At 53.8% G+C, this 15,088-nt stretch overlaps 1 protein-coding gene and 1 pseudogene across 2 annotated transcripts in view; one reads left to right on the forward strand and one right to left on the reverse strand.

Moving 5' to 3' along the window:
• Positions 1 to 8,450, forward strand: part of DNAH2 (dynein axonemal heavy chain 2) — a gene marked incomplete at both ends in the record, with an annotated part of 101,556 nt that extends 93,106 nt beyond the window's left edge. The window contains 11 exons of the mRNA XM_084236238.1: positions 139 to 322; positions 544 to 734; positions 5,201 to 5,392; positions 5,535 to 5,719; positions 5,956 to 6,184; positions 6,296 to 6,447; positions 6,569 to 6,683; positions 7,145 to 7,321; positions 7,419 to 7,493; positions 7,656 to 7,806; positions 8,296 to 8,450. Coding sequence (XP_084092364.1) covers positions 139 to 322; positions 544 to 734; positions 5,201 to 5,392; positions 5,535 to 5,719; positions 5,956 to 6,184; positions 6,296 to 6,447; positions 6,569 to 6,683; positions 7,145 to 7,321; positions 7,419 to 7,493; positions 7,656 to 7,806; positions 8,296 to 8,450 — 1,806 coding nt within the window. The remainder of the gene's footprint in view (positions 1 to 138; positions 323 to 543; positions 735 to 5,200; positions 5,393 to 5,534; positions 5,720 to 5,955; positions 6,185 to 6,295; positions 6,448 to 6,568; positions 6,684 to 7,144; positions 7,322 to 7,418; positions 7,494 to 7,655; positions 7,807 to 8,295) is intronic.
• The window catches only part of LOC311173822 (large ribosomal subunit protein eL27-like), a 754,061-nt pseudogene that overhangs the window by 246,493 nt on the left and 492,480 nt on the right, over positions 1 to 15,088 (reverse strand). The gene's annotated exons all lie outside the window — the stretch shown is intronic.

Here is a 15,088-nt window from a genome sequence, read left to right on the forward strand (position 1 = left end):
GTTTCCTTGCCCACACTGCCCCCGGCCCTCCCTGCTTCCTTCTCCCTGTTCTAGTTCACCATGTGCATTCCGTCTGTCTCTCTCTGTGTGTGTATTATGTGGTCTTCTGCTTGAGGTCATCCCTTGTGCTTCTGGCAGGTGATGGAGGATTCAGCCCCACGAACCCCACTCGTATTCATCCTGTCCCCCGGTGTGGACCCCACTGGTGCCCTGCTTCAGCTGGCAGAGCACACAGGCATGGCCCAGCGCTTCCATGCCCTGTCCCTGGGCCAGGGACAGGCCCCCATCGCTGCTCAGCTCCTCCGAGAGGGTGTGATTCAGGGTCAGTGTTCATCCTGCTCTTCTACTCCCGTCCTTGACCCTGGTCCTACTCCGCAGAACCTCTAATCTGAATCACACTACTGTACCCAGAGCCCCCACTGGTCCAACAGACCCCAGGAGTGGTAGTTGCACCCCTCACCACCAACACACAAGCAGGGGGAAAGTGTGGGGACAGACGGGGCTTAGGGACGGGTTTCCACTGAATCCAGCTTCTCCTTGCAGGACATTGGGTGTTCCTGGCTAACTGCCACCTGTCCCTGTCTTGGATGCCTAATCTGGACAAACTGGTGGAACAGCTGCAGGTGGAGGATCCTCACCCTTCCTTCCGCCTGTGGCTCAGTTCGAGCCCCCACCCAGACTTCCCTATCTCAATCCTGCAGGCCAGCATCAAGATGACCACAGAACCACCGAAGGTATGGGCAAATGTAGATAACCAGCTCCAACCGTATCCCGGGTCGACCTTTCCTCCTGCTAGCATCAGAGAATGCTCAATATAACAACATGGTTTTGGGGATTCTATTGTCATCTAAAAAATATTGTCCACCTCATTTCTATCCTTTGTATCCCAAGCTCTTAGAACATAAGAGTGATATCCATTATTGTTTGAGTATTATGTGTCAGGCATTGCTGCATTAATTCATTTAATACACATACACACACCCTTTCCCCCATCAGGTAAGTACTATTACCCCCATTTTATAGATAGGAAACTCACATGCAAAAAGAGTATATAACTAGTCAATGGAGCTTTCCTGCTTCCCAGCAATTCCTTACATTCTCTCCTTAATGTTACTTCCTGGGCTCCTAGCCTCTCTCCTTCCTTCCCTCCAACTCTTATTTTATCCTCCAGTATTCCAAGGTCACCATTACATGCAATCGTACTAGGCCTTTAAAATCCCATCACCTCACTCCATCCCACCCATTTACGCTCCGCTTAAACTATTTGAGTAGCTTTTTATTGCCTATAGTCAAGATCAAAACCCTTATTCACATGGCTTGTGGATCCCAGAAGGCACTGCCCCAGCTTCCTGCCTCTCCACTCTCCCCTTCACTTTCTTTGTTCTGTCTACACCAGACGGTTCATTTTCACATTTTTTTTAATTGTTCTTCCCCAATAGACCCTGCATTCTTTTGCTCATGCTCTTCTCCCTTCCCAGCCCCTCCTCTGGCCCTGAGGTCTCAGTCAGTCATTGCTTCCTCAGAAGCCTCTGACCCCCATGACTAGGTCAACCCCCTGCTGACACTCTCATAAAACACACACCCCTCCTTCTGGCCCTTGGAACTGCAGTAATTTTACTGTACTAGTGTGACTCAGGTCAACACCTGTCTTGTCTTGATGGTAAGCTTCATGAAGGCAGAGACCACGTCTTCTCTCTCTCTCTCTCTCTCTCTCTCTCACTCTCGCTCTCTCTTGCTCATCCTGTGACCAGCCTACCCACCATTGAGAACATCATGAACCAGTATAGAATATAATAGTTGTTCAACAAATAAGTACTATTTGAATGCACCCATGCATGAACGTCAATGCGTTCTACAGCCTCCCTGGCCACCTTGGGACAGTTGACATAGTGGACTGTCCCAACACAACATTCCTGTTTCTCCCTCTGTCTCTTGTCACATCATTTATTACTTCTAGGTTTCTTTCTCCTTCTGGCCCATGGTCATATCTCAAGACTTTGTCCTTGACCTCCAGTTTTTCTCAGTCTATATACCTTTCCTCCTCACACAAGTTGACGGTGGGAATTGTCCCTCTCCTAATTCCAACTCAATCCCCATATCAGGCTTCAGTATCAAACTGGGCTCCAGGTCTGAATTGTCATCTGGTTACAAAGTCTTTCTTCTTGCACCCCAGCACCATATGTCTCATACTCTCAAAACAAATCATCCATCGTAGATCATCTCTTCATTCCATTTTTGTTAATGGAAACCCCAATTTTAAAAATATAATGTTTCAAATGTATTTTTAAATCACCTTTTTTTTTTCTGCTAAGAAAAATCTCTGAACCCCATTTTAAAATGTCAAACAGTTCAGAAATGTGTTGCCAAGGTAACAAGATTTTTTTCAAAAAAACCTTTATTTTGCCTTTTAAGGAAAGTGTGTCCCTTGGTCACTAGAGGGCCCTCTGTTGGCCAAGGGGCCTGTGAAGGGTAGAGGTGTGTGAATGCTGAGGCACAGGCACTAACTTACAAGAAAAGTGGGAGCCAATGATGAATCCCAGGGAAACCTAGGGAGAAGGAGAGAGAATGGCTCTATAATAGGGAGGTGCCTGAGAGGAGAGGGTCTAGTCCTGGCTCAGCCCAGGGAGCTTTCTGTGAAATGCTGCTTGCTGGTGGATGGGCAATCTCCCTGCCACCTGCCAAACCTTCAGTGAAAGTTGAACATTCAAGGGTGTACTTGGTACAACTGGATTTCTTTTGGATTTATTGAGGGAAAGTTGGCTTACATCACTGTATTTGTTTTGGGGGTTATAGCCTCAAACCTCCATAAAATGTGTGTTTTTAAACCATGCCACCTAAGCCCCAATAATCCTCCACCTGTTCCACTGGGCCCCTCCCTCCCCCACGCTCACCCTCCCACTCTGGTTGCCTCAGTATTGTTTTTTTTTTTTTAAGATTTATTTATTTAGGGCCACCCAGGTGGCACGGAGGTTGAGCACTGGGTTGCGAACCTGCCCGCAGCCTCTGCGGCGCTGGTTCAATCCCCGGCTGCTCCCCGGCCACCGGAGGAGGGTCCTGCATGGCGCGCAGACCTCTCCTGCCACCCGCTGCTCCCCTCAGCAGTGTACTTCGGTCCTTCTGCCTGTTCTGTTCCCCGCTCTGGCTCTGGTGAATTCTCTCACCCTCCCGTGCTTCTGATTGTACCCAGTGCGAGTATAAATAAATAAATAAATAAATCTAAAAAAAAAAAAGATGTATTTATTATGCATACAAGAGCTGGGGTACAGGCCAGAGGTGTGGGGGGTGAGAGGATTCACCAGAGATAGAGTGGGGAGCAGAACAGGCAGACAGACTGAAAACACTGCTGAGGGGAGCAGCGGACTAGGCAGAAGAGGTCTGCCACGCCATGTGGGAATCTCCCTGGCCGGCCGGGATCGAACCCGCGCTGCAGAGGCAATGGACAGCTTCATAGCACTGTGTTCAACACACTGCGCCACCAGAGAGGTCCTATCAGGTAAATATTGACCCCAGTATAAGCAAGCTGACCAATAAATAGAATAAAGGGCTCAGACATGCATACAGATATGGAAAGTGGAAACGTGATTTAAGGCTGAATAGGTAATTGTAGATCAGCACATCATGGTTTCTGCTCCGATGTCTTGTTCAAGAAATCTTTGTTTATTCCTTGGTTGTAAAGGCATTCTTGCCGCGGACCAGCACAGCAGTAGACTATGAGGCCACCTCAGGGTTGAGAGAAGCGTGCAGGGTGGCCAGGGCGTCGGTGAAAGAAATGACAAACAGACACACTTCAAGAGTGAAAATCTGAGTGTAATTTTCTTTGAGTTTGTGACCAGTATATATATGTTTTCCAAAAGCACAGGAATGAATATCAAAGAAATTAGCTTGCTCATGGGCTCAGTCTATCACCATCAGGGAGGTGATCTACATAACAATGACCATTATAGAAGAAAGAAGGAAGTTTAGAAAGACAGATAAGGGATTAAAGTTTGTAGTTCTAGAAAGACGGGATAAGATTTTTAGCATTCTTGTAGTGGTTCTTGGTGGTCGTTTTTCAGGGAACTTCCGCTGAACTTCCTCTACTTCAGGGTGTTATGCTGTTCTCCCCCCCCCTCCGCGCGCTGGTTGCCCAGCCGGACCTAGGGACGGTTAGCCCTAAAGGTCACTGCAGGGGGAGGTGCAGCACATTCTCACCTTCAAAAATACTTAAAATTTTGTCCTTCACATTTAAGTTTTTAATCACTTGGAACTGAGTTTTCTGAGTGTGGAATGAGGTAGAGTTCTGCTTTTTTTTTTCACATGATGATCAGTTTTCCCATACCATTATTGACTAGGCCACAGTTGCCCTCTGATCTAAATGGCATTTTTCAAAATCACTTTTTTTGGCCATAATATTCTTCAATTTTCTCATTAGTCCATTCTGTCCATCACAGATGAGTCTTCTTAAAACACTGTCTCAACACATCACTGACCTTCTCAGGACCGAGATAACCATCTCCCCCAGGCTTAGTGAATCAAATCCAAAGGGATCAAACTGCCATTCTTCTTTTTGCATCTCTGTTTATCGCCCGTCCTACCCGACTTGACACTTGTACTTGACTTCAGTTAGACTCATCTCACTTACTCTCCTCTTTGTGCCTTTTATTCCTTCTATTCTTTCCAGCTCCAGAAAACCAAGCCCTTCCTTTCAGAGCAGTCCTACCCTTTCCATTTGGAGAACTTAGCCCAAATCCCACCTTGCTCACAAAGCCTGACAAATCCAACCACACACTGCTCCTCCTTGATAATCTACCATGACCCTCTTAATCTACGCTGAACCTTTGCTCATAACCATGTACATTTTTGTTCATTAATAGTTGCATGTATATGTCTTTGTCTTTGTTCACATTTTCTGGCACTCCCAAATTGAGTTTGCCTACCCACCATTGAGAACATCATGAACAAAAAGATCAAAAATGGGGCGACAAGAAGGTAGGGCTGCCAGTAGTCCACACAGTGACTGTGTGAATTAGAGAAAGGCGCCCAGCCCTGTGAATGAGTGCACATCTTGGTATGCAGAGCAAGGGCTGGATTTCACCCTCTACTCACTCCTTCAGCCAGGGTCCTGGTGCAGTGAGCAACCTCCACAACCGTGCATGGTGATACTAGTGGCAGGTCCGAGCATGATGCATATCTTCCCACCTCTGTACTTCATTGTCCCCAGGGCCTAAAGGCCAACATGACACGTCTTTACCAGCTGATAACAGAACCCCAGTTTTCCCACTGCTCCAAACCAGCCAAGTATAAGAAGCTGCTGTTTGCACTCTGCTTCTTCCACTCCGTGTTACTGGAACGCAAAAAATTCCTGCAGCTTGGTTGGAACATTATCTATGGCTTCAATGACTCTGACTTTGAGGTTTGTGCTACCCAGGGGTCCCCTATCCCAGCCCTCTCTCCTTATACTCCCTGTCCTGTGGGTATAGCTACTGACAAGCCTGTGTTGGAAGAGTCCCTGCCATAACTTTGGAGCTGGGGGCTTGAACTGGGACTATGCACAGGTATCAGAGAACTTGCTGAGTCTTTATCTGGATGAGTACGAGGAGACACCCTGGGATGCACTCAAGTACCTCATTGCTGGCATCAACTACGGTGGGCACGTCACGGATGACTGGGACCGGCGCCTGCTCATCACCTACATCAATGACTATTTCAACGAGCAGTCTCTATCAATCCCCTTCTACCGGTGAGGGGGAGGTGGCACTAACAGGGGATTAGAGGATGCAAACAGACCAGGTGGCAGCACTGGAGAAATGTTTGAGAAGAGGATATAAATTTGTGGGACTGGGATGGGGAACAAGAGCAGGGAGTTGGACAGATGGGAGGTGGCTTTGGACCAGGGTCTTGGCTTGACACTGAAGCCCCAGCGTCTTCACAGGGTGGTGATAATTATGTAATCATAACTATGCTGTGGTTCCGTAGGTTGTCAGTATTGGAGACTTATTTCATCCCCAAAGATGGGAGCCTGGCCTCTTACAAGGAATACATCAGCATGTTGCCTGGCATGGATCCCCCTGAAGTCTTTGGCCAGCATCCAAATGCCGATGTGGCCTCTCAGATCACTGAGGCACGGACTCTCTTTGATACTCTGCTTTCTCTGCAACCCCAGATTACACCCATCAGGGCTGGAGCACAGAGCAGGGAAGAGAAGGTAAGAGAAACCTGGGCCATGAGGCGTCTGAGGCAAGAACAGACACTTGGGCAATGGCGTGAGGGCACAATGAGAAAGGGGGACCTGTATTGAGAGCTCTTGCCTCCATAGGTTCTTGAATTGGCTGGTGATGTGAAGCAGAAGATCCCTGAAATGATTGACTATGAGGGTACCGAAAAACTGCTGGCTCTAGACCCTTCCCCCCTCAATGTGGTCCTGCTACAGGAGATCCATAGATACAACAAGCTCATAGATACCATTCTGTAAGATGGAGAAAGGCTCTGCGGAACATGGGGAGGGGGCAAAGGAAAGGCCTTCACCCCCTGCCTAGGATTGCTCTCCTACGGCCACCCCATCTCTAACCTTCCATCTTATCCTGCTCAGGTCCTCACTGACAGACCTAGAAAAAGGTATCCAGGGCCTCATCGTCATGTCTACAAGCCTGGAAGAGATTTTCAGTTGCATCTTTGATGCGCATGTCCCTCCACTCTGGGGAAAGGCAAGATTACACCACTGTTAATACTACTCTGACAATAAGCTGTTCGCTCATCTGTTTGCCCCCTAGTGCTAGGGTGGCATATAGCAAACTGCAGTGAGCCTGGGTTCTGGTACCAGATAGATTCAAGGTTGAAATCTTGCTCTGCCATTCACTGTCTTTGCACAATTTATTTATTTAGAAACTTAGGGCAAATCACTAACCTCTTTAAGGAGGTTTCAAAAGATTCCCAGTACTGTATACAACATTTAGTAGGTGCTTCATTAATGGTAATTAGTTAATATTGCTGTTGCAATTGTTATTGATAAAATAGTTGTCATTTTTTGCTGCTTTTCTGGGAGGTGGCTTTTGGAGAGCTTTGCCCAACTATAGCTGGGGAACACTGGCTGAAACCACATATAATCCTTATATTGATTTTGGATTTGAATGCATGAATGAACACATATACACAATGCCTCCCTCAGGCATATCCCTCACAAAAGCCACTGGCTGCGTGGACCCGGGACTTGGCCATGCGTGTGGAACAGTTTGAGCTGTGGGCCAGCCGAGCACGGCCTCCTGTGATCTTCTGGCTGTCTGGATTTACCTTTCCCACTGGTTTCCTCACTGCCGTGCTGCAGTCTTCAGCTCGCCAAAACAATGTAAGCAGTGTGGAAAGTGTGTTGGGAATGGATGCTGGGAACAGGTATTTGCTTTCCTCTTTGGAGTTTCACCCTTATTCTTACCTTCAATCCCCAGATTTCAGTGGACAGCCTTTCTTGGGAGTTTATTGTTTCCACTGTGGATGACAGCAACCTAGTATATCCACCCAAGGTGGGAGCCAGATGTGCTTGGGGATCTGAGCAAAGATGGGTGGGGTGGAGGAGGGTGCTTGGAAAAAAGATGGGAACTAATTGAGAAGAGAGGAGAGAGGTGGCAGGAGGGTAGCGGTGCTGGCAACCGAGGGTCTATCCCACAAATCCCATTTCTCCCCAGGATGGTGTGTGGGTTCGGGGTCTTTTTCTGGAAGGTGCTGGCTGGGACTGGAAGAATTCCTGCTTAGTGGAGGCAGAGCCCATGCAGCTTGTCTGCCTCATGCCCACCATCCACTTCCGGCCTGCTGAGAGCCGCAAGAAGAGTGCCAAAGGTGAGACCAGCTCCTTAAGACCTCTTGCTAGGTTGGATCCTAACTCACCCTCTGCTCCATCCATGCTTCCCAGACAGACAGACAGACAGACACACACACACACACACACACAGAGCTCCTGCCTTACTTTCCCAGAGTCTCTGATCTCACTTTTTTTTTTTTAAAAATTTATTTATTTATTTATTTATTTATTTATTTATACAAGCACTGGGTACAGTCAGAAGCGGGGGGAGGGGTGTGTGTGAGCAAATTCACCAGAGCCAGAGCGGGGAGCAGAGCAGACAGACAGACAGACAGACAGACGAAGTACACTGCTGAGGGGAGCAACGGGTGGCAGGAGAGGTCTGCGCGCCATGTGGGACCCTTGCCCGGTGGCCGGGGATCGAACCAGTGCTGCAGAGGCTGCGGACAGCTTCGCAGCCCAGTGCTCAACCGCTGCGCCACCTGGGAGGTCCTCTGGTCTCACTTTTTTCTTCTCCTTTCCTTCAGGCATGTACTCCTGTCCATGCTATTATTATCCCAACCGGGCAGGCAGTACAGACAGAGCCTCCTTTGTCATTGGCATCGACCTCCGGTCTGGGACTATGACATCTGACCACTGGATCAAGAGAGGCACTGCTCTGCTGATGAGCCTGGACAGCTGAGAAAGCCTCTCCATCCTCACCGCGTGAGAAAGGATCAAGGATAGGGACTCTAGGAGTGAAGACTGATATTGCATCTCAGACTGTGACTGGATCTGATTCAGGCCTTTGACCTTGGTTGAATTTATTGTGGGATGGGGCCTGAGATACTTGTTTGTACCGGCCATAAAGGTGGAAGAATTGTATTGGAGTCCAGTGACACCCGCGACCACAAGCCCTAAATTTCACAATGGGATGGCGGGGGTTTGGGGAGGAAGGGAGACCCAGCCTTGCAAAGGCCAGGAGCTTCGGGGAGCCGCTGCGGGAAAGGTGCAAGGAAAGTGGCCTTGAGCGGCGGAGAGGCGTGGTCTGAACGCGCGGACCTGGCGGAGGGGCTGAAGAGGGTGTGGCTAAGTTTCGTGCGGTGCGTGGAGCGGGTCTTTGGAAAGGCGCGAGAACCAAATAGAATAGGGGTTTGTCAGGCAGGGGTCGGGGCTGGACCCAGCACCCCGAACCCTGTGCCCCGCCTTCGGCACCCCAGCCGGCAGCCGCGCGGAGGCGAGCGGGCGCCTCAGACGGCGGGGCGGAGCCGAGGGGAGACTGCGGCGTGAGAATGGGCGGGACCGCGCGAAGGGGGCGGGGCGGGAGCCGGGGGGGCGGTGTTTGTGTTGGAAAATCCAACTGCGCCACGGGGCGGAGCGGCCCCCCCAGCCCCAGCCTGGGAGAGGGGGGGCCGCTCGACCCCCTGGGAGACCTTGGGGAACCTGAACACCTGGGATACCCCAGAGCCAGGTAACGGGGAGCCGCGAGGCTTCTGGACCGAGAAATCATCTCCGCGCAGGGGGGCGGGACGCCGGAGTCACAGAGGAGTGGAGCTGGGGATGGACGCGTAGGTCTCGCAGAGGCACCGGGAGGGAGACTGGGGCGCAGGACGCCTGGGTCCCCTGGAAGAGAGCGGGGCGTGGGGGGCGTGTTGTTGGGAGTCATGTCTTGGGTTTCGGGTGTCAAGAGGGTCACGAAAGAGTTCGAGTTCCCCTTGGGCTGGGATTCCCCTTCCTGACACTAGGGCGGGGCGAGGCGTGCGGGGATCCCTTAGCAGAAGGGCAGGACTTAAAGGTGAGTGTTTGCAGATAGGTCAGTGCGAGAACCGCCCGAGGTTGGCGTGGTCAGAGAGGGGCCGCTCGCAGTCTACCTCCGTTTCTTCCCCGGGGCGAGGTGTGCCGCCTCAGCCTTGGCCCTAACACCCGGAGCCCCGAAACCTTCCGCGGCGGCCTTCGCCCTAGCCGCCGCATTTCGCCTCTCTTCATTCTGCGACGCCCGGCTTATCCCCGGTGCTACCCCCGCTCTGCTGTCTCTAGCTGCGAGACCTCCCGGGTGGGGGCCTCTCCGCGCTGAACCTTCCCAGCGCGGCCACGAGATGGCGAGGGCGACGCGCACAGCCCGGCTGAGGGGACTGGGCGGGGATGCGGCTGTGGAGGGCTGAGCGAAGCCCCCCGCTCCGGCCTGAGGGGCAGGTGGGCTGGGGCGTTCACTTGACTTCCTGCCGTCTCGGCACCCCCACAGGAAATTGTGGGCGGGAGAGCGGAGGGCAAAGGATGGGGAGAGAGTTGGGGGCTCGATCTCTGCCTCCCCAACTGGGGTAAATAGTGAGGAGGGGGCACGCGGGTGGTTACTAAGCAACGCAGATTTCGCTTCCTGTCTGCTGTGGCTTGTGGCTGCTATTTGGGGTGGGAGTTGGCGAGAGCGGGGGGGTAGGAAGGAAGGGGGTGCTGGGAGACTGTGGGGAAGGTCGAGGGCAGGGTGTCTGGTTCCCGGGACGGGGAGAGTCAGGGAGAAGAAGGGGGGCAGCGAGCTGTGCAGTCGCAGAAATGGACTCGGTATTCGTGTGGAGGGGGGCGCGACCCTGGCGCGGCTCGGAGCCGCAGCGCTCCCCGCCCCTCCGGGGGTTGCTTGCCCTGTTGCCAGAGTAACTGGAGCTAGACTGGGATGCGGATTCCCGAACTCTCGCGTCGGCCCAATCCGCTCCCGGGGACGTCCCTGACATCAGGGCCCTGGGAGCCAATGGAGAGGAGGCATCCTGGAGCGACAGGAAGAGGGGGACGGGAGGGGTGGCGGCGAGGAGAGGAGGGGTGGCGGCCCGGCCCGCACGTGCACTCCCACACGCTCGCGCCCCCTCCCCTCCCTCCGCCGCACGCGCCCTGGTGCCCGCACCCCGCGCCTGCGCCCTGGCTCCGCGCTCGCGTCCTCCCTTCCCACCCCCTCCCCCCGTCTTGAGTCAGTGTTTGCAAACTAGTCCAGGGCTGTTCGCCTTATCCCCTGGGGACCTAGACGTCTGGGTCCGCCTGCGCGCGCTCTCTGGGTCTGGAAACGTTAATATCTAGCCTTGCGTGGGAGGGGCAGCTACCTGTGCCACCCCCCACCCCCCCCAGCTGGCGCCCCTCTCTCCCAGGTGGGCTGGGCGGTGCTGCGGTTTCCGGCCCCATCTGCTGCGCCGTTGCCTTCCCGGGCTCTGGCTTAGGTTGCCTCTTCAAGAAAAGCGGAACGGGCACCAGCGCCCCTTCCCGAGGCTTCACTCGCCGGGCTCAGGGACTGGTGGTGGTGGTGGGGTAGGGCGCTGCCGGTCAGCCCCGGAGGGCCCCGGCGACTCCTCCCGAGCCATGCGCCCCTTCTGCGCGTGAGTTCTTCCTCTAGGATGTGCACCACAGTCACTCCCATCCCTGACGTTTCTTCGCCCCTTCTCTTGACGCTCTTTACACACGCGCGCGCGCGCACACATCCCTGCTCATTTCGGGCTGCCTGTCCCCGACTCCACTCGTCCTTCTCGGCTGCTCCCGGTTATATAACTCTTCCTCTCGCCGTGTCCTGGTTTCAACTCCACAGACTCCGCCCTGGAACAGCGCGGGGAGGGGCAGGAGAGTTAGGGACCCAGACAGATTCCGGCTGGCGGCCGGCTGGGGAATTGGGGATCCCGCAGGTGGGGAGACGGAGCCCCACGGGACCCGGTGTCCCCGACCACATCCCCCCCCCCCCGCCCCCAAAGCCGAAACCTCTTCCAGGAGCGAGAAGGCAAAGTATCTGAGAGGCGTGTTGGCCGCTCTCAGCGATGTGGGCTGGGAGGTCAGGGCTGGAAGAGCGAGGCTGGGGACCCTCGGGTTGACGCTGAACAGGGGTTTAATAGAGAGAGAGACAGGACGCCTGGGTTCCTGCTTTTCCTTTTTGGGTTCCCAGAATGCCTAAAGCTATTTCCCAGGAAGCTTAGCCAGCAGCCCCTCTCCGCCCCTAGGGGTCAAAGGTCTGTGTTAGAGGTAGCCTGGGATGATGTCACCAGTGCACGTGCCCCGGGATGGTTGCCAGGCAATGAGGCCTCCTCCCCTTTCCAATCCGGCCCCTACCCCACCTCTGCCCCGAGTCCAGTTCCAGCCCCGTGCCACCTTTTCCCCTTCGCCCTTCCCGTGGTCTTAGCATTCTGCAGGTGGGAAACCCTGGCCTGGAGTTTTTTTTTTTGGGGGGGAGGGGCGAGGGTGTGGTGCCACCAAAAGACTTTGCCTCTTTGCTGGGCAAAACCCTGGGTCACTTTGCCCTTGATTGATACAGAAGAGTTTCCCTTCCAAGTCTCCTCCCCACTTGAAAGAGCTTCCCAACAACCTCTTTACTTTCCCACCTGCTGCATTGTCAAGTGCCCTATTGCCCCGTCCCCATTTTGAGTTGAAGTGGGAGTGGTTGCAAGATAGTTTTCCCCAGGAAAAGAGCTGTATGGGGGAGTCACTGGATTCCAATTTATCCCAGACTTTAATCAGTGGTACCCCCACCTCTTCCAGTAGCGAAGAAGGTCAAGATGCAATATTAGACTGAAAAATCAGGGTCTTTCTTCTAAGTGGGTGGGTCAGTTTGTAGCCCTTCTCTTGAGCTAGGAGTACCTCAGATGATGGCTATGGCTGACCTTCTCTCTTGAGTTAAATCCTGTGGTTGGTTGTGGTATGGGGGCGGAGGGGAAGAGTGTTTTTAAGTACCTTAGAGCTTGGGCAGTCAGGTCAGACTCGGCTTCCCTGCCCAGCTCTGTCAGTTAGTGGCTTTTGGGAATAGGAAAGGTCACAACCTCTCAGAGCCTCTCATTCAGAATCTGGGAAATTTAAATATCAATACCTACCTTTTAGGCTGTTGGGAGGGGAAAATGAGATAACATAACATGCAAGACACTTAGCTTGGGTGCTTGGCGCAGAATGAACCCTGAATGAGTGCTCATTACAAAATTCTTATTGTTAGGTGGTGGTAGTTATTATTATTATACATTATGTATCGATGGACCTGCTTCAAACTGGTCAGGACCTTAGGAGTTTATTAGGGAGGAGTGGAGATTTCCTATTAATTTGGTGGGTGGAGGGCTGGGGATTAGCTTCCACTGCTTTGTGCACTTTATTTGACGAAAGCTTTAGTCAGATTTGTATTGCTTTCTTTAGGATTATTTTTCCCCCCTCTTGGAGAAGAAACAGCTAAGACTATTCCTCTAGCTGTGAAAATAAAATAATTGTATTGTGGTTCTTGATTTTTAAGCAAGACCCCAGTCCCCTCCCATGTTGTTGTCAGGAGCCTTTTAATTTTGCATAGGGACTCCACAGTTTCCTTTGCGGGGACCGGGCTAGGCTGAAGGGTGTGTAAAAGGTTGGGGTGGGTGGGTGGAGAGAGACGAGTGCTGGGGGCTGGAGGGGGGGTGGCGAGCGGGTAGTTAAAGGAAGAGACCGGAAGGGAGGAGGAGGGAGCCTGCTGGTGGGGAGGGAGGGAGGGGAGGAGGAGGTGGAGGAGGAGGAGGAGGAGGAGGAGGAGGAGGGAGGGGGCTGGGGAGAGCCTGCTACAGTTCTTTGTTTGACTCCGGGACTCAGGGACGGGGAGGAGGAGGGAGGGAGGCAGAGGCTGCAAGCGCCGGGGCAGGCCCAGGAGGCAGAGGAGGGACCGTCTCCCCCGCCCCCCCAGCCCCCACTCCCCCCCCTGCTGCTCCCCCCTCCCCACCCGGACTCCGGGGGCACCGCCGGGGGACAGACACCCAGCAGGTAACCCCGGCCTGGCTCGCCCTCCCCTCTCGGATTTTCCTTCACACCCTCTGGGATGACCCCTTTCCCCGGTTCCGTCTCCCCGTTTTCCCCTGGCCTTGCCTTTTTTCTTTGGCCCTCCTTGTTCCGTCTCCCCCACTTGGGCTTGTCGCCCGCTGGCTGCGCCGCCGTCTCGTGCAGCCTGACTCCCTTCCCCTCGCCCGACAGCCTGTGCGCCCTAGGTCTGCCCACGGCACCTTTCGGGGCTCTGTCTCGCGCTTCTCTGGGCTTTGCTTTCCTTCCGACCTGTCCCCTGGGGCTCTAAGGCAGGAGGGAGTCCCTGTCCTTTTCTCCCTCCCCCTGTTCTCCGCCCCCCCCCCCAACTCTGGCCCCTTTTCTCCTTCTAGCAGTCTCTAGGGGTGGAGAGAGAACCGGAATTTGGGGGGCCCTCTGGAGGGGCAAGGGGCTGTGTGTATGCTGAGTGTGTGCTGGGTGGGGGTGGGGATGGTTAGAGACCTGGGTCCCTCTCTGTTGTCCCTTTAAATGGCCCTCACATTTCTGGGGACTCATGGGGGGAGGTGGCAAACTGCCTGCCTGGGGGGGGGGGCAGGGCCCTCAGTTCCTCCACACAATCAGGGGTGGTAATGATTTAAAGGGACAGCCTCAGTGTGGCCGCTGCCACCCTGCACCGGCGGGAGGGGGAGCAGGCAAGCAATGTCTGGGGAGGCTTGGCTGGTGAGCAGGGCATTTGAGGCTGAGTCTGTTGCAGGGCCTGCCAGGTCTTGGATGGTGTTGTGGCTGGGAATGTGCAAGGAGGGGTGACAGCTTGCCTAGGGGGCACTCAGCTGGCTTTCTCCAGTGCCCCACCTCTGTGTTCATGACTCCTTCACCAAGAATCCTTGAGCCCAAACTAAGGAGTCTGTTGGCTACCAGGTGGGGGCCACCAGCATGTCTGCAGGTCAGCAGCCTGACCTGGGCACATTGGAGCTGGCCCTTCAGCTTCTCCTTTTGTTGTTTGACTGTGCACTAGAAAGCTCCAGCTCCTCCTCCAGCTCCCCCTTCCCATCCACATGCCCACCCCCCCACATATACACACCCACCCCAGCTGTTGGACAGATGAATTACAGCCTCAGGCTTGGGGCCAGGGCTGTGAGGGATTAAAGCTCTGGGACTGGCCCTTTAAATGGTTGTTGGTCCTTTAAATGTTTGTTGGCCCTTCCCCCACTTTGGTGTCCAGACACCCCATACACACTGGCTGCCCCTCACTTCTCTAGACCTGTCCTAAGGCCTACCACTCCCCTCTCTCTAGGCTCCCCAGTGTCCTATTCCTGCCCCCCCACCACCACCCACCTGCAACACGACCACATACACAAATGTTACAGACTGCATACACACTCTGCTTTCCCTGGTCCCACATACTTAGTGTTTTTCTGTTGGAGGATTCCAGCCTCAAGCTCCCCTCTCCAGCAGAAGGAGCTTGCCTGCCTAGTTTGTAGCTGACCACTACTCTGGCTCAGTGAGGGGCCTTGTATGGGTCAGAAATAGCACCTCCCTGGGGGCAGTGTCATCAGCAGCGGAGACAGCTTGCAGCACATTGCATCATGGAGGCTGGGGGCTGGAGGCCTGAGTCTCTGGGGC

This window comes from Talpa europaea (genome assembly GCF_964194135.1).
Source record: "Talpa europaea genome assembly, chromosome: 7".
Lineage (NCBI taxonomy): Eukaryota > Metazoa > Chordata > Mammalia > Eulipotyphla > Talpidae > Talpa > Talpa europaea.